Source organism: Protopterus annectens, chromosome 6.part0, assembly GCF_019279795.1.
Source record: "Protopterus annectens isolate FY-2018-M chromosome 6.part0, PAN1.0, whole genome shotgun sequence".
Classification (NCBI taxonomy): Eukaryota; Metazoa; Chordata; order Ceratodontiformes; family Protopteridae; genus Protopterus; species Protopterus annectens.
The window spans coordinates 329674324-329699810 of NC_056737.1; the positions used below are offsets into that span (position 1 = coordinate 329674324).

General features: G+C 41.1%; 1 protein-coding gene across 1 annotated transcript in view; it reads right to left on the minus strand.

The window, feature by feature from the left end:
* Nucleotides 1–24739, minus strand: part of TMEM62 (transmembrane protein 62) — a 462564-nt gene extending 437825 nt beyond the window's left edge. The window contains exons 1-2 of the mRNA XM_044073516.1: nt 24714–24739; nt 24071–24190 (exon numbers count right to left, since the gene is read on the minus strand). Of these exons, the coding sequence (XP_043929451.1) occupies nt 24071–24190; nt 24714–24739 (146 nt within the window). The remainder of the gene's footprint in view (nt 1–24070; nt 24191–24713) is intronic.
* Between the last annotated feature and the right edge of the window lie 748 nt (nt 24740–25487).

The window sequence follows — 25487 nt, forward strand, 5'->3', positions numbered from 1 at the left end:
ATGAATGGAAGATATATTCTGCTCTGTCTGAGTAATTGGGGAAGAAAACTGGAAGTTCTAAAGACTGTTGAAGACAGAAACTCGAACAAACTTTGGGAACAAAAGATGGATTAGGCCTAAGGGATACTCTATCCTTGTGAAAAACCAGGTACGGCGGGTTGACACATAGGGCTTGGAGTTCCGAAACTCTTCTGGCTGATGTAATTGCCACCAAAAAAGCGGTCTTCCAGGAAAGAAATTTCAAGTCAGAAGTTGCTTCTGGTTCGAAGGGGGAAGAGGTCAAGGCACCTAATACGAAATTGAGATCCCATGGTGGAGCAGGATGAGAAACTGGAGGACATAGCAGCCCAGCACCTTTCATGAAGGCTTTACACAACTTATTGCTCATCAAAGGTGGGTCTATGCTTGCATGAAAATTAGAAATAGCTGCTAATTGAACTTTAATGGTAGAGACTGAAGAACCTTGATTGAATAGGGAAGCTAAGAATTTCAAAACGTCCGCCACCGGGGCAGTAATGGGATTTAAACCTCGGAGTTGGGCCCAAATGGCGAATCTCTTCCACTTACTATTATACATTTTCTTAGTCGAATTCTTGTGGGCTGAGGACAAGATATGTATAACTTCTGAGTCTAAAACCTGGTTCCTGACTATGGTCGGAAGTGGAGGAGCCAAGCTGTTAACTTCAGTGAGTGAAGGGACTGGTGAAGTTGTCCCGACTGGTGGATCAAGAGATCTGGAACCTGGTCCAGGAACCATGGACCGTCCAGTGCGTATTTCCGAAGAAACGGCAGCCAGACTTGACGAGGCCAGTATGGGGCAACTAAAATCATCTTGCTCTGCAAGTGAATCGCCTTTTGGATCACCCTGGAGAGGAGGGGAACCGGAGGAAAGGCGTACAGTAAGCCGGTGGGCCAAGCTTGGACTAGGGCATCCTTGGGAAACCTCCCCAGACCGGGAGAAAGAGAAAAGAACCGTAGATATTTCGTGTTGAGGGGAGTTGCAAAGAGGTCGCAACAAGGAGTTCCCCATTTTCTGAAGATCTGAGAAGCTACTCTATCATTCAGAGACCACTCGTGCGGGGAGAGAATGATTCTGCTCAGTCTGTCGGCTATCACATTGGATCTCCCCGGAATATGCGTTGCTACCAAGAAATGGTTGGTTGCAACAGCCCAATTCCATACTCTCTTGGCCTCTCTGCAAAGAGGGTAGTACCTGGTCCCTCCCTGCTTGTTCAGGTACCAGACTACTGACATGTTGTCGGACTGAACGGCAATCATACCTTGGGGGAGGTAGCAGTGAAGTGCTTGAAGTGACAGAAGCACTGCCCTCATTTCCAGTATGTTGATGTGTAGGGAAGTCTCGCCGGGGTGCCACTTGCCTTGAACTGACCTGCCCAGGTAATGTCCCCCCCACCCCATCTGGGAGGCGTCCGTAGTCAAAGTGGCCACTGGAGGAGGAGGAACGAAAGGTCGTCCCTGATCCAGGTTGGACGAGGTAAGCCACCAACGGAAGTCCTGTTTGCACGTCTCCGTAATTATAATTTGGTGGCTGAGAGGAAGTTCTTGATACGACCACTGGACCGACAGGAGCCACTGGAGAATCCTCATGTGTAATCTTGCTAAGGGGACCAGGAGAACAGTAGCCGACATGGAACCCAACAGTTGTAGAACCATCCTTGCTGGGGCTCGGTGTTTGAGTAGCAATGCTCGGACTTGAGATTGTAACGTTTCTATTCTTTCTGTAGGAAGATAGACCCGCATTTGCCTTGAGTCTATGTCTACCCCGATAAACCGTATAAGCTGAGATGGCAGCAACACAGACTTTGCCCAATTGAAGGTGATCCCTAGGGAGGTTCCTAGAGATATAGTGGCTGCTAGGTTCTGTAATAGTAGATGCCTGGAGGTGGCAGTTAGGAGCCAATCGTCTAGATACGGAAACACCTGGAATCCTAGACTCCTCAGGTGAGCAGTCACCACCGCCAAACATTTGGTGAACACCCTGGGGGCTGTGGTGAGACCAAAGGGCAGTGCGCAGAACTGGAAATGACTGTCTCCCAGGCTGAAGTGCAGATGTCTCCTGGACGCCTGATCTACCAGAATGTGATAATAGGTGTCCTTGAGATCTATGGAGCACATCCAAACACCTTTCTCCAGTAGCGGGAGAATGGATTGTAAGGTGACCATCCGGAACTTGGACTTCTTGACTGATCGATTCAGGTTGCTGAGATCCAAAATGGGCCTCAAGTCCCCGGTCTTTTTTGGCACTAAAAAGAATTTTGAGTAAGTCCCTAATCCGGTCTGGTCTACGGGGACCAGTTGGATGACTCCTTTTTGAAGCAACTTTGAAACTTCGACGGCTGCCATATCCCGTTGACTGGGTGGGGGGTCCAGGATTTTCCTGGATGGAGGGGGGGGTGTGAAAAGGGGATGACGTAACCTCCGGCAATGATTCGGAGCACCCATTGGTCCTGAGTGATACTCTCCCAGGCCTTTAGGTGCCTCAAAAAACGACCCCCGACTGGCTCCGGAGCTGCACAGTTGGGCAATCCTTCAGGGATGCTGAGAGGTTGAAGAGCCACGAAAGGACTCACGCGGTCTCCAGTGTTGCGGGGGCCTCTGCCGCCTCTGGGGCGGCGTCTTCCGGAAAAATTTCCCCCTCCTCTGCCTCTAGAGGGGGGATCGTCCTGCTGTGAAGGGTAATTCTTCTGAGATTTACGGAACCACATTTTCCCTCCTCTTTTAGCCTTGGGATAAGGCCGAAAGGGAGAGGAAAACCGTGCTCCTACGGCAGTCAATGTTTTACCCTCTTGCTCACAGCGGGTCAAGGTGTCCTTTACCTTGGGTCCGAACAAAGAGGACCCATCAAAGGGAGCGTCGGCAAAGGAAGACTTGAAGGCCTCCGCAAAATGACACAGGCGGAGCCAGGCTTGTCTCCGTAGAGCAACACCCGTACCCGCCGCTCTACTCGCCCCCTCGGCTGCATACGAAATGAGCCTCATGGACGAGTTCGATATCGACGACAGGGTAGCCAACTGAGAGCTAACCGTCTGGGCTAACTGCTCAGGCAGGTTACCAGAGAGGGTATCTGAGAGTTCCTTGATCAGGTCCCTCTGAAGTCTAGTGAAGTGCGTGAGGTAATTCAGAGACCTTAATGTAAAGGCCGCTGAAGAAAGGGTGCGCTTCCCGTACCGGTCCATGCTCCTAGACTCCTTATTAGGGGGATGGACGGACGTCGAAGCCTCTGCCACATCTTGCTGGGTAGCAGACGCCAACACCATAGCATCTACAGCCACACCCTTGGTGAGAAATTCCTTTTCCGGGGGCACTGTTAGGGCGAGCAGGCACCGGTTCCACAGAATCTGGATGTTCCCACGCCCTTCGAGTGATCAAATCCAGGAGCTCATCGAAGGGCGGAGACACCCAGGAGGCGGAGGGCTGAGCCCCGAAGGCCTTGAGGAACACCGACTCATCAGAGGAAGGGGGTTTGGTCTGCCAGCTGCCTCGTTGCTTGAGGACTTCCAGGATGTCCGCAAAGGAGACATCATCCGAGGACGACTTGGGGGACCCTTCCGCATCATCAAGATCGGTGTCGGAGATGATAGACTCATCAGGGGAGTCGACGTGCTTCCTCTTGCACTGTTTTTTTCTTGGGGGTTCCACCGAAGACTCTTCAGAGGGACCTCCAGGAAGAAAGGGACCCCCAATGGGGGTGACCTCAGGCCCCAGGGCTCCGCTGTCTTGAGACAGGGGGACTACAAAAGACCCAGTCTCCATGCCTAGGGAAGGTGCCGGGGAGACGGTGGAGGTAGCCAAAGAAGATTTGGCCAAGGCACTCCTCATGGCTCTAAAGGCCAGACCCCCAGAATCCTGGGAAGGTCCGACCCCCAAAGCCATAACAGCAGACGGCACTCCCGTAGCCGACGCACCGAGAGAGAGGCTCGGAACCGAGAACATCGGTCCCGAAGCGTCACCCCCGGGGCCGACCGAAGAGGTCCATGTACCGAACTCCGACCCAAAGGCTGGAGTAGGAGTAAGGGTCAGAGCCGACCCGGACACCTCCATCAGCTCCACCAGCATCGACTCCAACGGTGCCAAGGCTGTTGGAGGAGGAACCAAGGCTAAAGGGTGGACCATCGGCTCCGAAGCCGACTGGGCTGGAGCCGAAACTAACTTTTTGAAGACTGGAGACTGAAACAGCCTTTGGAGCACCCTGTCAATGTCCGAATCTGACATCTTGGAAGATCGGGAGGAGATCGAACAGGTCCGACTAGACTTCTCCACCAGCTCCGAAGGAGTGGGGGACCGGCTCCGAATTGTCTCGATCAAGATCGGTGCCGAAGGAGACTCCATTGTAATTTCCCTCGGTGCCGAAGAGGACTTCGGCGCTGAAGGGGAAGAGTCTGAGCGAACAACCCTCATCGGCTTCGAAATCAGCGGAGCCGATGAAGGTGATCCGCCTCTCGAAGCTCCAGCCATCGGCTCCAAAGCCAGAGGAGTCGAGGCTGGAGGCATCGAGGCAGACCGTTCCGCCCTCGGCTCCAAAGTCCGTGGAGCCGATGGAGAAGCCTGCCTAGATTTCTTAGTGGTCGGTTCCGACGGGCTGGTCGGAGCTGACGACTTCTTTTTCTTAGAGGAAGAAGAAGAGGAAGATAAGGCCTCTTCAAAGGTAGGCTTAATAAGTCCTTTTAAGATCAGTTTATTTTTCCTCTCTTGGAGGACTCGAGAGGAAAAAGCGTGACACACACTACAAGACTCCTGAAGGTGTTTGGGTCCTAAACAGTACACGCAAAGGGAATGATCGTCCATTATAGACATTTTGTAATTGCATCTAGTGCATTTTTTAAATCCAGAGGGTCTGTGTTCTTTTGACATACTGCCCTACAGTTAGAAAAAACACAATAATCAGAACAAACACACTTGCAGTAAATATTAGTTAACTAAAGGGTATTGTCCGCACAACAGGAGGGCCAAGAACCCTCTAAATAAAAATGGGAACTTGATCACCTCACAAACACTACACACAAAAAAGGCTACTCACGCACGAGGGGAAGGCCCCTCTAACTTAAACGGAAACCTTTCCCTGAAAAAAAAACAATATTTTACCACAAAAAAGTTCAAAAAAACTCACTCATATACAACGATAGCTGTTAAAACAGCTTTTGGTTAAGTTTAAGTATTTTCCTGACAGAAAAAAACTAATAAAGAAAGCACTTAGCTCAGCCAAGCTCGAGACCACATCCTTGCTTTGTAAGCGGCAAACGAGATCTGGGGAATTGGTGGTGGTGCATCCTGGGATATAGAATAGCTCAGCCAATTAGAGACTTCGCTCTATTGCATAGCGTGCCGAGTCTGAGCCGAGGATCGGCTCCGAACCCATCAGTATAGAATGTAGGCGAGATAGGATCACATAACATCTATGGTTTCCTGAGGGTAGTTATTGGCTGACCAGTGGAGGATGTCTTCTAGGGAATTGGTATTGTTCCCTGGAGGGATATACAAGCAGACAATGTTATACATTTGTTTTTATTAATCTGAAGTCTGGTAGAGAGAATTTCTGATTTATTGACCTGGAGTGGTTGAGTGGGGTCTAGGGTAACATTAAGTATGGATTTAAAGAGTACAGCTACCCCACCTCCTTTCCTAGTAGCACGGTCACGTCTGAATATGCTACAGCCAGATGGTAAAACTTCATTATCTGGGATTGATGGCTTAAGCCAAGTTTTGGTAAGACACCGTATATCAGGGGAGTGGTATTCCAATAAGGTGTGTAAGTTATGAACTTTATTATTAATGCTTCTGATATTTAGATGGGAGATCAAAAGGGAGTTAGGGGGTCTATCTATTGTTAGTGAATTGTTAGGATTATTAGAGTAAGAGGATGCATGATCAGAGGTATTTGGGCCTGGGTTTGGGTGAACGTCTCCGTCCATTGTAAGGTTATAATGTAAGGCGACAATAAGTTTCAAATATTTACGTAGGATCTTTTGGTAGTTTTTAAGTTTTGAGTTAATGTATCTAGTGTTAATGGGTTTTTGCTTTCTAGTGGTAACGGAGATGGAGAGAGGGCAGTTTATTGGGTGACTATTCATTTTGGAAGTAGTTGGGGTGGAGGTTTGACCTTTTGGATAATGAAATCCTAGGTAGTACTGTTTTTCATATGTGGAGATGTAGTATGTAACTAACATGAAGGATAGAAGAGAGAGTAAAGACATGGTAGTAGATAACCCCATGGTGTGTGTCGGCATTATTATTTTTTAATGTTTATTCACCTGAATATAGAGGGAGTAAAAAGATGGATGTAGGCAAGGGAGGGGTTAAGAGAAAGATTAGGAGAAGAAACTGACTGGTTTGTATGGGAGGGGCGTGGTTTATTGGCTATAAATTTAGCAGTAGTGGGGACGGGTGGGAACTGGGGGCAGGGAAGGGTGCAGAGCAAGCCTAAGCGGACCAGGGCTAAACCAGATGCATAGATCTTACAGCCTGCTGATGCAAGGTAAGAACACTAGGGCCCTGTGTCAAGGCTTTTGGTACATTAAAACAGTTTAATGTATTTCTTTTTGCAATTTTGGGGGTAGAAAATGCAGCTTGTGCTAATAGCTTCCAATTCTACATATGACTTATTGTAACTGGTACTTTCTATGGAGGGCAAAGTACTCTTCAGTACATTTAGTAGCAATATATATTAAGAGGGTAATTCTGGGGATTATTTAAATGTTTACTGCTACCTAATGGTGCTATAGACCCATGTCAGCTTGCAAAAGTGATACAACCAGTAAAAATAGAGGTATTAACCTTGGCAGGTTAGAATTTGTTGAGGGACAGTTCAGAGTAGATATTCAATTAAGTATCTTCAGGGCAGTGTCCTTATATTAGTTAGGTCTTTCAGGATAGTTGGTGGGGGGGGGGTAAGTACCTGATTGGGTAAGAATAAGATAAAGATAGCAAAGTCAGTGGCTTAATCTTTGCTCAATTAAACATAGAATACTTAATCTATACTTCAAGTAGTTAAGGAAACAGCTAACAACATTTTCTCAAACATAGTACGTTTACAATCTTTAAGGTGAGCAAGTCCAGGATGTAATATTCCTGCCGCTAGGTAGTTATAGAGTATTATACAACGACCCCCCCCCCCTCCATTAATATTCCAAAACGTGCACGCTGACCAATCAGAGTTATAGTAATGGAAAAAGGTCCGGTCGCCCGGACTTTTTCCATTAGTATAACTTTTTTTTTTTTTTTTTTTTTTTACAGCAAAGGAGAACGCAAGATCTCCGTTGCTTTTTACAACCTGTCTCGCTATGTTAAACGAGTTTATCATAGGCGAGACAGCTTTAAAAAAAAAGCAAAGGGGCATCTCCATTGCTTTTTTTAAAGCTGTCTCACTATGTTAAACCCATTTAACATAGCGAGACACTTTAAAAAGCAATGGAGATCTTGCTTTCTCCGTTGCTTTTTTCAAAACTCGCTATGTTAAATGGGTTTAACCTAGTGAGACAGCTTTAAAAAAAGCAACAGAGATGGCCAAGCTGCCAAACTGAGTGTCTGCAATTGGGGATGCATGAATTCTCCTTCCCTGTGGGTTAGGTGGGTTGGGATCTGAGGGAGATGTCATGATGACAGAGGGGACAGGCTGCGCAGCAGTGGGTACCAGTGCTGGTGAGGCCAGTCTGGAGCAATTAGAATTGTCTTCGGTTTTTCCTCCCTTATTTTGAGCAGTACCCTGGTAATGAGAGGTAGTGGGGGAAAAGCATAGACTGAGAAGTTGATCCACTGGAAGGATAGAACATCCACTTTCCAGGCCCTGCAGTGAGGCTCCCTAATGCAGAACTTGCTGAGCTGATGGCAGGAGTGAGAACCAAAGAGGTCGACCTTCGGGGTGCCCCATTTCTGAGTTATTAGGGTGAAGGTTCTTTGGTCTAGCTGCCATTCGTGTGGGTCCAGAAGATTTCTGCTCAAGTTGTCTGCCAGAGAGTTTAGAGAGCCCGGGAGGAATTGTGCTAACAGGTGTAGTTGTATGGCTGAGGCTGTGTGCCAAAGGGTCATGGTGAGCCTGCATAGAGGGTAGGAGTGAGTCCCTCCCTGCTTGTTGATATACCACATCACAGTGGTGTTGTCTGTTTTGATCAGTACAGCCCCTGGGGAGAGAAAGGGCCTGAAAGATGTCAATGCATGCTGAACAGCTAACACCTCTTTTTGGTTGATGTGCAGATGTATTTGATGTGGGCTCCATTGGTCCTGTATGCACCTGCCGTCCAAGTGTGCACCCCAGGCATAGTCTGATGTGTCTGTGGTGAGGGTCTGGGCGGCATGGGGTGGTGAGAAGGGTAGTCCCTTGTTGTGGTAGCATACTGCTGTCCACCACAGAAAATCTTTCCTTAGGCAAGGTATCATTGGTATAAGAGTTCCAGGTCTTGAGAGTGTTGACACCAAAGGCTTTTTAGTTATCATTGAAGTTACCTCCTATGCAGTCTAGCATATGGAATGAGCAGAATGCAAGATGCCATGAACCCCAGAGCTTGCAGTATTTTCCTTGCGGATAACTGGGGTCTGGTGGCTATTTGAGAGAATTAGGCTGTCAGGTAAGTTTGTTTTTCTGGAGTAAGGAATGCCATCTGGGATGCTGTGTCCAGGCTTGCTCCCAGGAAAATAATCTTTTGGGTGGGTACTAGTTTGGATTTCTTTTCGTTGATAGTGTACACTAGGGAGGTCAGTAGGGCCTTTACAATGACCAGGTGCTTGAGCAGCTTTTCCTGATTGTCTGCCTGAATTAGGCAGTCATCTAATTATGGGTAAATATGAATATTTATTTGTCTGCAAAAAGCAATGGCAGGAGCCAGACATTTTGTGAAAACTCTGGGAGCAGTAGATAAGCCAAAGGGAAGTGCAGAGAACTGAAAGTGCAGAGATCCTGCCCTAAAACGTAGATATTTCCTGCATGATTCCCTGATTGGGATGTGGAGGTCTAGGGTGGCTAATCAAGCATTCTTAGAGAGCATAGGTAGTAGTTGCTGGAGAGTGAGCATTTTGAATTTTGGTATCACCAGGAAGGTGTTTAGAATGGCTAGAGCGAGGATAGGGTGCCAGGTGCCCTCTTTTCGGGGTACCAGGAAGATCCTGGAGTAGAAACCTTGGCCTATTTGTTCTGCAGGAACGTGTTCTATTGCTCTCATAGACAGCAGGGAAAGGACTTGCTTTTTTGCCTCTGCCCATTACTTTGGAGGAAGATCTGGGAACCCTTTTGGGGTTGGTAGAGTGCGGAATGAAAATTTGTATCCCATGGATACTATGTTGAGGAACCAGCTGTCGTTGGTAATGGTGGCCCAAGTGCTTACATGGAAGGAGAGTCTTCCTCCTAGGGGCAAGTGCAAGTGGGCAGAGGGAGGGAGTGGAAGTGGAAAGTTATTGTGAGTTCTTAACATGAGGGGGTGGCTTAGCACTCCCTGATTTTGAAGTGGAGGAACTCTATTGCTTTGATCTCTGCATTCCCTGTGGCTGTAGTCTGGGGGGTCTGCTTCCCCGGGGTCTGGACTGAACTGACCTGGAGGGGGCAGGAAAGGACCAGTGCTTGGAGGGGCAATGCCTACTGAACCTGGGTGGCTGGACCTGCAGGAAATCCTTAACTGTCTGCATAGATTTAGCTTTTTCTTCCATCATTTTTAAGACCTCCTCTGTCTTGGTGCCAAATAAGTTGTTTTTGTGCAAGGGTCATCCAATAATTTGGATATTATATGGTCTAGCAAGGACTGTTCCTTAAGCCAAGCATGCCTTCTAAGGACAGAACCAGTGACTGCTGCCCTGCAAGATGCTTATAGGGCTTCAAAACCACAGTGTAAGGTGTGCTTAGTTACTTGACTTGCAGAATGCATTAACTCTTGTAACTCTTTATTTTCTGCACAAGCAGAAAAAGATGATATTTTTTCTTTGAGGAGTTCCATGGTGTGTTGCTGAAAGTTTAGCATATGGAACTGACAATTTAGTGCTCTAATAGCAAGAGTAGCAGAGGTGTATACATTTTTGCCCTGTCTAATGCTCAGGAATCCCTATCTGAGGGGGTGGGATTCATAGCAGAAGTTGCTTTAATTCCTGTCAGGTTTACTGGGAGCAGGAGGGAGGGTGTCAGAAGTCAAACTGGATTCCATGAAAACATCATCCACAACATCCAGGACAGGAGGAATGGCCAAGGGTCTGTGCTGTGGAAGATCTAAGAATTCCCTGAGTCTCTTTTTAAACTGAGGGTAGTCCTGACATTCCCATTGGAAATGCTCTCTCAAAGTATGTAGGGTTTCCCCAAAGGAAAAGTCCTCAAGTTGAGAGGCTGAAAGACTGGATTCCTCTGCATCAAAATCCTCATAAGCAGAGAGGGATTGCATGTCTTCATATTCAGATGCATCAGAGTCATCGGACTCCTGTTCAGATAAAACTACTGGGGGAAAATCTCTTTTTCTTTTGGAAGTGGTAGCTTGGCTTCCCCTAATCGGCATTATAATGTCTTCTGCCATTTTAAGCATTTGAGACTGAGGTAAGGAAGCAGGTGCCTGAGATTGGTTTGTTTCCTGGGTGTGGTTCTTACCCTGGGCCTTAGAAACTCGGTAGTTTCTGAAAGAACAGTAGACGCAGAAGAAGTTGGTGTGTGTCGATAAACAGTAGTGTGAAATACTTCCTCGGAAGCCGGTGCCTGCTCAATGGCTCCGGACCCAAAGGTAGAGACATCCGCAGGATCCTATATCGATGAAGAGTTTTGCAGCATACCGGACTCCGAAAGGGTCTCGGTAGCATCCTGCGAATCCACAGAAGCGGGCATCAGGGGCTGCGAAAGCAACTCACTGAGGACAGAAGAATGGATGACTAGCTTAACGGAAGCATCATCGGTAGGTTTGGACCTGTGCGGTCTGTCTCTGTCTTTATCCTTACATTTTTTAGGAAGATCTGCTGTCGGAATTCGAGGACTGAGAGCAAAAATATGTAGCTACAGTAAGGGCCTGACGACATATAGTTCTGGCGTTGAACAAAGCACAAAAACGACAGCGAGGGACATTGTGGTCTGGGCCTAAGCAAGTGTCGCAGTAAGAATGATAGTCTCGGTGTGGTATTTACTTTCCACAGACGAGACAATTGTTAACTTTTTCTGACATCGGTTAGAGCAAGAAATAAGGATCCCCAATGGGGTACTTAGCTTTAGAAGACTTCAGCTTTAATTCGGAAAACGAAAACTCAGGTAGCAGCCGACCGGCACTCGTGTGAACTGCTTCTGCTTCGGGCTCCTCGGCAAGAAAGACTGATGTAATGGCGTTGGCTGCCTTACTTTATACTACTGATGACCTGACGTCAGTCCTGAAGCAACAGCAACTGACACAGAAATACTAAGCCTCTGGTATTCGGGCCGACTGCGGGCTACCCTGGCAGGGATAACCCAAATGTGATGACTGCAACAGTGAAACACAAAGAACATCTGTACATTTCTGACAGGGATTGCCCTGGCTTCTCTCCTGGACATGGGTAGTCCTTGCTAGAAAAACCTTGGGCAGAGACAATATTTCTCATCTAGTATTATGCTGGATTTAACAGCTAGACTTGTAAAAACCCTTGAGTCAATAGCCCAGTAACATCCTGTGAACCTATAAGCTTATTCTTAAGGAATTTTTTTTTTTAAGATTGTTCTGCCATATTGCATTCATACTGTACTCTCCTCTACTTCAAATGGGTGGAGGAAGGTTTGGGCGGGTTCCCTCCTGTTGCAGTTATAAACACAACTTAGAGGAGGGTTATGTTAATAATGTTATACCAATGGTTTAAATCACTGCATAGAAAGAAATAACCTGAATAAGTTACTGTGCCATCTTTGGTCGAATGCTTCATGTCTACAGGAAGTTCAGTTAAGTTCTGGTAAGCATTTACTGCCTTCCTTTTTTTTATTTTAAATCATTTAAGCTGAATTTGATACATTTTATAAATAAGCCAGTGGGTATTGGTGTTATTACAATAAAAGCTAAATACTGTTGGTAAAAATTCAGTACGAGTCTCAGGTCTTAATAACTGGTTCTGTTTATGCATACTTTGTGGAAAGCAATCTTGTTGTGAATACTTTATTCTCTGCTATACAACGGATTTTAAATACCCAGCTGGGCAACAGACTACACAATGGGAATGAATGCAAGCTGCTTGATATTTTACCAACTCTGATTCTGCTTGTTGTTTGAACAAACAAGTTTTATTATGAGCAGGATGACACTTATTTAGACCTCAGGACCAAAACAAACAAAATTAGATTTTTTATTACGAAGAGTATACACTAATTGTGAAAATATTAAAATTCAGAGAATTACTTATGCTCACGCTCTCAGTGTTTTAAAAATTAATATGTAAAAAATAAGTCGATACAATTTTAAAATTTTAAGCTAAAATCATGAAACGCTTATCCTGATATTATAGAGGTTAAAACAAAAACTACTGGAGGCTAGCTAATAACAATTGTTATTTAACACAAAATGGACTGCTTTCAAGTCCTATATTTTGGAGGGACAACAAACTCACTTAGATAAGCTTAACAAACAACCCTCATTAGAAATAAAGCTGTATGAAGTATAGTAATACTTATTAATTTCACTGAAATCGTTTTCAAGAGCAAGAGAACAACTATTTTGTTCTTTTGAAGGGCCAGTAATATAAGGGGGTGGGGGGGCATACTTAATAAGAAACAATGATATATAAACAGGAAGGCACGTTTTTGATGAGAGTTTCTCTGAAGGCCATAAAACCAAGTAACAAAAACCATGAAAAGCATGAGCTGGATGCCAGGAAAAATCCAAATTTATTGAGCGCTTTCGTCAAAATTACATACGACTTCCTCAGAATGACAATAACACTCCTACACATCTTATTTATATTAAAATCGATTAACAAACCAACAAATTACCATATGTAAATCATTAACATTTGTAGATTTAAAGAAACAAACTCCCTTGTATTTAAAAAAAACTGGATGAAAAGTATAAAATGTGTATATACATAGTGTACGTGTGTGAACACAACTATTAATAGAACCTGTTATAAAATAAATTAAATTATCAACCATATATAAAGAAAATACTAGTTAAAAATGCATAAATAGTGCAAATATGGTGTATTTTCTATCAGTGTATTTATGATAATGATGCTTATAGTATTAACAAGACTGCAACAATAATAACAGTGTTGTCACCTCTAAAAAAGAAAATCTGCTTTTAATTTTAAAAACTAGTAAGAGAAACCATATCATTAAGTCCTGGACTAGTGGTGGCATTTACCCTCAATTGCCATAATAGTTCTTTAAACTCTAATACTTGGTCAATGGGCCGGACCACCTCTCTCATCCATTACAAGCCGTTCCAGGACTGTAAACTTAAAGTGGTGACCTAGGTAGATGTTAACGTGTTTGGCTAATGCTTTTTTTAGATTCCCTTTCCCTATATCGTAAATATGCTGGTATATGAGTGTCCTAAAGGCATTCTTGGTTTTACCAATGTAAAATTTAGAACACTCCTGACGTATGCCTACATAAACCACATATTTAGTCCCACAATTGTTTTTCTGGCTGAAACTCAACCAACCATATCTATCTATAAGGACTCTATCACTCCCCAAAATGTATTTACACTGGGTGCACTGACCACATTTTGTCATTTTACCTACAACACATTTGAAGCTCCTACCCTTGTTGTTTTCTAGTAGATTTTTAACACTAGTGTCCTTTTTGTATACTATAACAGGTGCATCACTTAATTTCCCCCCGATGGTCTCATCACTTCTTAATATGAACCAATTTTTGGCAATAATGTCTCGAATCAGAGGGAATTGTGGAGTGTATGTAAGAATCAACCCATTCCTATAAGAACCAGTTGTCAGTATGCTGTTTTCCAATGGTGCACACAATCTGGAGATGTCTAAACCTAAAAAGGGGTAAAAGTATCCTTACACTCTCTTTTCTGTTACTTCATCCAGTAACAGTTTCACAAATTTCTCAGGATAACCCCTCTTCATTAACATACTCAATAAAATATCCCTTTCCTTGTAAAAATCCTCCAATTTACTAATCATATGGGCAAGTCTCACACCCTGACCCTTAACCAGAGATCGTTTTTGGTGCAGGGGGTTCCCACTCTCAAAATGGAGAAGGGAATTTGAGTATGTTGGCTTCCTGAAGATAGTCGAGCAAAATTGATTGTTAATGTTATCCTTGCTGATCTGTATGTCTAAATAACTAATGAGTTCAGTGTGCATCTCCACTGTAAATTTCAAAAATGTAGTGCTAGAATTGAGAAAGAGTAAAAATTCTAACAACTGGTCTTGGTTACCGGTCCAAAAAATTAGGATGTCATCCAAGTATCGTCCGTAAAATCTACAATGTGACATCCCCTCCGATATAAAAACATTGGACAATTCCCACTGAGTCAAAACTATATTAGCAGAAATTGGTGTACAGGCTGCACCTATTGCTATTCCGGACCTTTGTTTGAATAAATGTCCTTCAAAAGTCAAGAAACTATTCTCCAAGACTAATTCCATCAAGGTCCTTACTGTAAGTATTTTTGTATGTGAAAATGAGGTGGGCTGACATAAAAAAAATCGTAAAGCAGCTCAATACCTTCACTATGTGGAATGATATTAAATAGGTCTTTAATATCAATTGTAGTAAATATTATCTTTACTACAATTGATATTAAATAGGTCTTTAATATCAATTGTAGTAAAGATAATATTACTACTATAAAACTCTTGCTTAATTTTCTTTAGACAATGCCATGAATCTCTGATAATGTGAGTGAATGAACTCAAACAATTTTTTAACTAGTGGTCCAAATATTTAGCTATAGAAATAGTTTTTGAACCTTTTGCATCCACTATAGGTTTTAGTGGGGGGTGGGTGATGTATTTGTGGATCTTTGGGATCCCGAAAATAGTTGGGGTCCTAGGATGTTTCTGTATGCAAAAATTAAATTCCACTTCAGTGATATGGTCATTCAAAAGTAAATCAGTTAGGACCATGTCCACATGTCTGTATGCTATATTTAATTCATTACGGGATATTTGCACATATCCATTACCAAATAAATGTTCTAGCATACATTCAATGTATCTATCTTGGTCCATAACGAACAATCCACCCCCCTTATCAGGTTTCATGACTCGAATGAGTCTGTTGTTGGAAATACTGTCAAGAAGGGTGATTTCTTCCCTGGTTAAATTCAACCATGTGGTACATTCTTTGTTCCTAGACAGGTCCCTGATTTCTTTCATACAAATACCTTGAAACAATTGTATGGTAGGGTGTAATGGGGGGTTAAATACACTCGTCTTAAAATTTTAAGCTAAAGTCATTAAATGCTTATCCTGATATTATAGAGGTTTAAACAAAAACTACTGGAGGCTAGCTAATAATTGTTATTTAACACAAAATGGACTGCCTTCAAGTCCTATATTTTGGAGGGACAACAAACTCACTTAGATAAGCTTAACAAACAACTTTCATTAGAAATAAAGCTGTATGAAGTATAGTAATATTTATTAATTTCACTGAAATCGTTTTCAAAAGCAAGAGAACAACTATTTTGTTCTTTTGAAGGGCCAGTAATATACGGGGGCGGGGCGTACCTAATAAGAAAAGATGATATATAAACAGGAAGGCACGTTTTTGATGAGAGCTTCTCTGAAGGCCATAAAACCAATTACATAATAATGGTTTAGCTACTGGTCCTGCAGAAACTGAGCAAAAGTTCCATATACTATAAGAAACTATTTGGTGAACCACCTACATGTTTAGCTACTGGTCCTGCAGAAACTGACCAAAAGTTCCATATACTATAAGAAACTATTTGGTGAACCACCTACATGTTTGAAAAGTCAAACTCTGGAATATTCAAATAAATACTATACCACCAATTATTTCTTCCATTAATTCCAAACAAATAGGGACAATCTTAAAGAATTTTGAAATTATCTAACAATAAAAGTCCTAGTACTGATGCACTTCCCACTGAGTTTTATGAAGATTTAATCTGTCATGCTCCTTACTTGTTAGAGTTACTTCAATTTTTTTCTCCTTCAAATTCTAAAGCTGACTTTTTTTCCCTTTTTTCCCTTTGCAAAATGAATCATGACTCCACATACAGATTTAAAATTTGTTGAAAATTACAGGCCAATAGCTTTATAAAATTGTGACTAAAGAGCAGCGCAAAGCTGGTAAATAGGTATTTTATTCCCCCTTACAAAATTTAATCCATCTGAATCAATCTGGATTTATATTTCAGAAGAAAATAATCACCATCAACTATATTTTACAGACAGTTAAGTTCAATTACACAAAACGCAGGACATGATGTGACATTTTGTTCAGTGTATGTGAATAATAATTTTTATCAGAAAAAAGAAACTGTGCTGTTGTGCCATTTGTAATCACACTGGGCAAGTTTCATCAAACTTTATACAACATATTAATAAATGGAAAAAAAGCACCACCAAACCAACACACTAGATATAAAATTGAAAAAAAACATGCTGGAGGGACTCGAATAACCACTAAAGCAGCTGTATGTTCTTTCATTTGTTTTAATACCACAAACTTCATCAGAATAGATGACAAACATTACACCAACATATTCATACTAAAAACATTAATCATCCAATGAACAATCAGTACACATTAAGTAATAAATGAATTAAATAAACGCTGCTTAAAATATCATTAAAGAATACAAAACTTACAACCAAAGTTTGAAATTAAAATTGTGTACATAAAATTAATAACATCTATTCTTCAATAAACATTTAATATTCAATATCCCATTCAAACCTGGACCCCTCTCTGCATTTAAAAACACTTGCCATTTTAGTTATTTAATTTCCAATGCAGTGTTAAAATCTGCTACATAGGGGGCTTGGTTTACAAAATCTAGGACAAAGAAAACAAATTTCCTAAATCCCTACATTCATCAGCATGCTTTGCCAGAGTGTTAGTGAAATCCTTTTTCTTAATAGCCAATCAGTATTCATAAATCCTTTTGTATAGGCCTCTAATAGTTTTCACTACATAAATTTTTTTTCAGTTTGTACAGGAAGCTAAATAAACTCTTCTTGAACTTTTACAGCTAAACCTGCCCTTGCTGTAAACTGTCTTCTTAAGATGTTCAAAATAAATACTTTGTGGTGAATCAATAAATCTGTACTGTTTACAATTATGACAGGGGTATGTTCCCCTTGATCCACAAGTAACACTAGAGTGGGATGATCACCAAATTCTAACAGAGAATTAATACTGGCAACTTTTTTGTAAATAAAAGAAGGGTGATCTCCCAATACTCTTACTAAGTCTCTATTCCTTAAAATAACCTTCCAGTTGTTAACTAATACTTTTTTAACCTCTTGTGAGTCAACACAAATAGGAACAGGGAAAGCATATATCATAGGTGTACAATCCATTTGTTTCTGTTCCTTAGGGATAAATCCACTAGTCAAAATGGGTAACAATTTGTCCACCCTTGCCTTTTTAATTTCTTCCTTAATAGGCAATAGCTTCACATATGGATACTCTCTCTAGGCAAACATAGACATTAGTAATAGCTTCACATATGGATACCCTCTCTAGACAAACACAGAAATCAATCTGTCTATCTCCTTACAAAGTAATTCATCATCAGAAATAAGTCTACTCAGGTGAATGATTTGCCCACATACCAAATTAATCTTCATAAATTCATAAATAATTTAAAAATTATTAGTGTAGGTGTCTTTTCTATAAATTGTGCTAGAAAACAATTTCTTATCAGTATCCATTGTGATACAAAGATCCAAAAAATTGACTTTAACATCTGCACTATTCATCTCAAACTTCAACTCTGCACCATTATAATAATGTCATCTATAAAGGAATACAATTGTTCTTTAGACCCATTACAAAAAAAAAATTAAATCATCTATGTATCGCCTATATAAGGACACATACTTGAAACCTTCCAATTTAGTCTAAACGGACAACTCCCACAAGCTTAATATTAAAATAGCAAAAGCCAGTGCAACCTTTGCACCCATGGCAACCTCACGTTTGTCGATATATTCTCTGATCAGAAGTAAAAAAAATATTCTTCAACACCAGCTCTAACAACTGGCATATGGTGTTAGTCATAACATCCCCAAAAGTGGTATAATAAGTCAAAAAGATTTTAATAAACTCAACACCCATTGCTTGTTTAATAGTAGGCTGGCCAGTAGGTTAGTCTGGTATGTTACTCAGCCCCATGGACTTAGTATTCTTGGCCTTAAACAGTGCCTTGAGAATGTGTTCTTTGGAGATTTGATGGTGGGATAGATGTGAGTATTTGATCTGAGAATATTTGAGGGGAGAGGGGGGTGAAGTTGGAGCTGAATTTGTCCACTAGTAGATGGGTTTTACTATTAGACTCATCTGCTATTAGCCCTGCAGAGTGTCGGGCATTGTTTCTGATATTCTTAGCATAGTTAAACAAGGCTTTGTGGTTATCTTTCACCAGGGTGGCTTTTTTATCTCATATCAGGCTTTGGTTGATTTGATCAGGATTCAGAGTTCCTGGTTTAGTTTAGCAAAAGCATTTTTGATTTCATGAGAGTTAGACTTATTTTTGTGTGCAATTATTTTTTTTTCTCTTTTGTCATAGAGCCTGTTTACATTAGGGTTCCACCATAAGGGTTTATTTTTGAATTTTGCTTTGTACTTATTTCTAAGACGAACAGATATAGCTATGCAACTATTTATTTGTTAACAGAAGTACATAGTAAAGAACTTTGCATAAGCATTGGGATCGTCAAGGTGGAAGGGACTTTTGAATTTACTCAGGTCATCACTCAGTTTTAGTAAATTAGCCACTGTATAGTATTTGAATACTGAAGCATTCTGGCTTCACTTTTAAAGTGAAAGGGATTTATTTCTGGTCTGATCTGACTAAGGAGGAGATTACACTATGCAGAGAGCCGAGCTGTCTCATACTGGTAAGTTCTAAGTCTAGGATTTTCCCTCTCCTATTTGGGGTGTGGTCAAACTGGTCCGGGGAATTTGTATTTATGAAGTCCAGAAATCTCTTGGCATACATATTTGAGGATGTACAAGTCTCCCAGTTGATGGTGGGATAGTTGAAGTCTCATAGGAGAATGGTGACTGGCTCCATACAAAAAAAATCCATACTAGTTAGGTAGTTGGTATGGGTCACTGGGAGCATAAAGAGATCCTGTACTTGGCTAGGATGTGATAAAGGGTTTTGTTTATAGTGAGGTGGACATGGAGGAGTTTCAAGTCATGGTTTTGTCTAAGGAGTCTGGAGGTGAGATTTATTTAAGAATACAGAGACATCTCTTCCTTTAGTGCCTACATCTAATATGGTGGGCCTGTATGAGTGACAGGCATTGAAGCCCCTCCACTGATGGAGTGCTTTCACTGGTATTAAACCAGGTCTCAGTGATGATGCATATACTTTCTAGGGTAAGTAATGGTTGTATGAAGGATGTTGAGTTTTTTTGTTAATGATCCTAGCATTGTGCAGCAATACCTTTATGATATCTAGATTTTGTTTTGCTATGCTAGAAGCTTTAGGAGACAGACATCTAAAAAAAATCCTTTACATGGCAAGCCTTTTCCCTGGATATTTGTCCTTCAGAATCAATGACGGAAGAACATTAAATCAGAATCAGTATTAGAGTTTTGTGCAACTAGTGAATACAGGCTGCTGTGCTTACCTGAAGAAAGCCCAAAACTAACTCAAAAACAAACCACCCTGGTGGAATCTAAAATTAAACTGGCTGTACAACTAAAGAAAAAGCCATAGCTAAAATTAGTGCATCACTAAAAACAATAAAAAAACTCTCTCATCAAACTAAACAGACAACTAAGAGGACTAATTAAGTCCAATAAAGCAAATTTTGAAGAAAAGATAGCGTCCTAGGCCAAAGACAACCATAAGACTTTCTTTAGCTATGTCTGAAACCTCAAAGGCAACACAGCAGTGTGCTGAACTGTTGGCAAATGAAGCCATGTTAATAGAACCAGAAGATATAGCAAATCTTCTGGCTGACAAATTCAGCTACAGCTTTACCCCACCCCCCATCTCAGGCCACTTTCCAGGAAATACCATATAACATAACATCTCCAACTATCAGTACGGAGCAGGTCTTAGATGCACTCTATAAGACGAAGAATACAGCTTCGATGGGCCCCAGTAATATCCCAGGAAGGCTCCTAAATAGCCTGAAATAAGACCTAACAGGACCACTGGAGTCACTATTCAAAAATAGCCTCTGTACAGGCTTCGTACTACACGAATGGAAGACTACAATGGTCAACCAGCTGCACAAGAGCAGACCATCAACAGATCCCAGGAATTACAGACCCATTAGTCTAACTAGTCTCATATGCAAAGCCATGGAAATGATTAACAATGACATGGGAAACATTCAGACACTGGGCCCAACCCAGTTTTGTTTTGTCAAAGGCAGGTCATGCCTACTGAATCTGTTGGACTTCTTTGAGAAGAACACCAAGACAATGGACGAGGGCAATACTATGCATACTGTCTACCTTAACCTAGCTAATATATTTGATTCCACTCCATTCTACTCGAGTATTCTAAACAAACTCATAGAATTAAGCATAAACTCCTATGTAACTCACCGGATAGCCAGCTTACTCACAGAGAGAACCCATGAAGTTAGGATTGCAGAAACCACCTCCACAAAGAAGCTGGTCACCAGTAGAGTCCCCCAGGGCCCTGTGCTGGCTCCACTCCTCTTTGGCGTCTATTTTTCAGAAGTCAAGACTAATGCCAAGAGCCTCTTGCTTACCAAGTTTGCAGATAATTGCAAGCTAGTAGCAATCACAGACCCCTCCCAAGATACTAACAATTTTACAAGAAGGTCTAATACAAATAAATGACTGGTGCCAAAGCCACACCTTAAAACTCAATGCCAAGAAATGCATAACAGCACCTTTTGGAAAGTTGGCCACTCAAGGAAACTAATTTGTTGATAAAACACCCCTAAAGAGGTCAGGGATTTTGGGACTCATGTAAAAAAGTTACCTGGCTTTTGACTAACAGGTGTCTAAGGTCATAAGAAAATCATAATATGTCACTCACTTATAAGTAAGGGCATGGCATATAGGTCCAGAGAAGTAACTGTGCCACTGCACTCGCCCTCGTCATTGACTATAATACCCTCTTTATTATACACCTGACCAGGCACATGCAACAACTGGAATGACCACAGAGGCTCACCACTAAAAGAATACTGAGCGTAAACATAATGCCCTATGCAGATCATCTCAAAGCCCTGTCTCTACATTCTGTTTCCTATAGCCTGCTGAGAGGTGATTTATGCTTGGCATATACGGCATCCCTGGACTTCACTCCAATGGACCTTTTGCATATCAGCAAAATGAACAGCACCAAAACTATTAGATCCAATGACTTAAACTTTGCTCGACTTAAACAGGACATGTTGGAGAAACAGGTATGAATCTCAAAGAATTATCATTCCATGGAATAGGCTTCACATTCATGTGAAGAAGAGCCCTTTCCTAAACCTATTCAAATGTAACCTAGACCAGTGGATGGGAAATAAGAAATTCAGCCCTGGTCTGACAGCTAGGTCTCTGATGGACAAAAGCAGCCATTAAACCATGGCTTAACTAACATACAACCTTTAAAATAACCTCTAAGGCACAATAACTCATGGTATACCTTTGGGTTGCATGGTTGGGCTTATAAAGTCTCCACTGGTCATTTGCCTGATATGCACCTATGAATGATCCTGAACACATATGTTTAAGAGAATTAAATTTCTTATCACTTTAACTTAGCTTTTCAGACTGCAAAAAAAAAAAGTTTGTCCTCTCTGACAGTAAATGCAATCTCTCTACTTAGAGGAAAAAAACAACGCTTCCAAAATTTAGAAATATTTTACAATGTCCCTCTTATTATTATTTAATTAGTTTGTTGCTTGGAATAATGAATTACACATAACAGCTCTATCCAGTTTTGGAAACCTAGATGTTTTATAAACAAACACTGCTTCAGTTTGGAAGAGAACAGGTTAACAAAACATTTCCTTAGGGCCTGTTTGGTACCTGAAAAAAGGCATAGTTTATTTCCTCCCAAACAGGTTGTCTGCATGGTTGTGGAGCCAAGGGAACTTAGTTCCATATTTGGTGGTCCTATCCTAGGATTCACCCATATGCAGTAGGCCTCCTCTTTTTTTTTTTTGGTCACTGGATACATATTTCTTTTTAATATGATTAACAAATACTGAATATAAAGTAGATTTTTTAGCAAGTAGTTTGCCAACAAACCAGGTAATAATCCCCAATTTTCATCTTTCAGAAAGGCAATTAGAGTTCACTGACTAACTAAACTTACAACAATTATTGTTTTAAGTATCCAGCAGGGAAGATGGAAAGAGGGTGGATTTTTTTTACATACATATTGTTTCTATAATTCTGTTTAATTTGTATCAGTTTGATAAACTCAATAATAAGAATATTAAAAATATAAAATTCCACATTTTGAACATTTTTAAAAAAGCGTTATGCATTATCTTTATCTATCTCTAATGAAGTAGAAAAATAATACAAATACCAACAAGTCAAGAAATTCAAGGCAAAAAGGCACCCACAACTATACTGATATAACTGCTAACTAATAAAAGCTGCAATAGACAAAATGGCGACCTGATAGGAGAAAGAAGGAATATGCAAACAAAAAATTGCCAAACTCTACAGTCTCTGTCTGCTAAACAGACAAATTGGAAGAAGACAAATTTCAAAAACGTATAGCAAAGCTGAAGAAGCTACAGGAAGAGTACTGAGATTCGAAGAGTCTTAAAGGTGCTGAGAGACTGCTGGCTGCATTATACCAGTCCTGTTGATGAAACATATGAACTAAATCATGTTGTTGTTTGTCTTTCGGCTTTTCCCGGTTAGGGGTCGCCACAGCGGAACTCCGGTCCGCTAATGATGGGCAGTAGATTTTCACGAACGCCGAGGTGCCAGCTCGACGTTCAACCTTCAACGAAGGCACTCCCATTTATGCATGTATTTCGAACACCCACCCAACCAACCGCGGGGAAGACATGCAGACTCCACACAGAAGGCACTCCCCGCACTCCAGCCGAGAATCGAACGGGAGAACCTCTTGTTGTGAGGCAACAACGCTACCGCTGCACCACCTCGAACTAAATCATGTAAGATATACAAATGCACACATACAACTGTACAAATTCAAAGGCCACCAAAAGGACTAAGCATGAGATGACTAATTAAACCCAATAACAACCAAGAAACTTGCAAAGTTTACTTCCCCAAAGATGGGTAATCTTCCTTTCCACTTAAGCTATATTTCGCCTGAATGGTAAAAGATTGAAATATTCATGCCATCCCAGTTGGGTCTCTGTGGAATTAAAGGTCTTCCTTTTTGTGACACTGAAAAGGACAGCTCAAGCAATGTCATAGTGGCATCTTATACTACAAGTTCCACCAATTATGTAACAACAGAAAGGATTATATTCACAGCCCAAGTGAAACTGAAAACTGTTACTAAAACATAGCATGTGCATATAACTATTCCTTGATCTGATTGTCAACCTGCAGAATATACAGAAATAATTTAGGTGGCTGAGTCGAGTCTACCATCAATTTCAGCTGTACAGTGCAGGAGTAAAGAACTGGGTAGAACAAAGAGGAGTCACTTGTACATAATGATAAAGATATTGGCATAGGTGTAAGGTGTCTCCAGTTAGACATTTACTAAAACAAATGTTAACATGGTCTTGATATCTGTAAGTATTCATTCAAAAAGATATAAACTGTTGCAACAGTATCCTGATACAAGGCGTTGCCTGTTAAGAAATTCAAATACCTACCAGGAGTTGCACAGAAAGGAAGGTACATCTTTCTAGATGACTGCTGTTTGATGTCACTGAAATTTTAACCCCATGTATGTGCTTGGTCTACCAAGCACTAGGGATGGTCATATCATGCCAAATTTAAACCAATTCCCAAGAAGATTAATGTGAAAGGCAGTACCTGTAATAATTGCTGACACTGTCCAGGGATAGGATGTTGAAAGCATCTAGAGAAACAAAACATGCTGTGTAAACATAAATATTACTTGATATTATTTTAATGGAATAATAACTGTTCTCTCTACATTGATGTTTACTTATTTTTATTACACAGTACAATAAGTCACATGTTAAATTTGATTTTAGAGAGCCAGTTGTTATTCAAATTTAGAGACAGAAAGTCTTGTGAAGGATACAGGGTCCAGCTGGTGTAGCGGGTGTGCAAAATATGAATAAGGCCTTATGACAGTTTAGCAAACAGAAATTAATACACTAATTTACCATCCTATCTTTTTCACATTTCCTCTGCAGCTGCACAGCTAATTCTACTTATAAGATCCTGGAAAGAAGCCAACTACAGCTGATATAACAAAATAACAAAAAAGTATAGTCATATATCATTTTTAATATCAGATTTTAGGAAAGTAATATATAAATATAAAGCAACTAAGGAAAATGCAGGTTAGTAAAACAACTACAACATTAAATGAACTACAGTAAACTGAGATAAAAAAATAAGGCTGTAAAGGTGCAGGACTGTCAGCATGCATGCACTATACTTATTTAATTACGTACTTAACACAAGTGATAAACTTTATATGTACTTGTCTCTGTCTGTCTCTCTGTACATCATTTGATAAAAATTGAGTGGACCTATTTGTGATGACCTCTTTCTGCCACACCCCGGTACAAGTTGCCAACTAAAAGGCTGACAGAAACACTAATACACACACACACACACACACACACACACACACACACACACACACACACACACACACACACACACACACGATAAATGGAAATTCTACCAACGACGGTAGAGAGAAATACCAAGGATAGTAGGGAAAAGAAGGAATACCAATGATGGTAATATAAAAAGAGGGTTACTTTAAAAGTAGAGGAAAAGAGAAAGGTTACCAACAATGGTAATGAGAATATTGTGAATGTATGTAGGGTAGAGAAGCAGAATCACTCAAGAAAGATAAACAAGAAGGAAAGTAAATTAATTATTTAAGTTAACAGGAATGTGTTAAAGAAGAATAAAAGATTTTTAAACTTAGCTGGAAAGTATCAGCTGACGTGTCCTTATCAGAGTGGCAAACGAGATCTGAGGTAATGAAGAGAGGGGCATTTGTGGGTAGAGCCTCAGCTCAAAGAGTTTTTTGGCTGGCACGAGCTGTATAACGGCCGAGACGGTTCCAAGGATAGGAACAGTCATTTATCAAGAATGAATGAAGACTGACATCAGATGAAATGTTATGAAATACACCTGCTGTTAATCATTTTGAGAGATTTTGAGTGTTTTTTTTTTTCTTTAGGGTCTAACATATACATAGATCCAAAGCAAGCAACTGAGGAACTGGATAGAAAAAGAA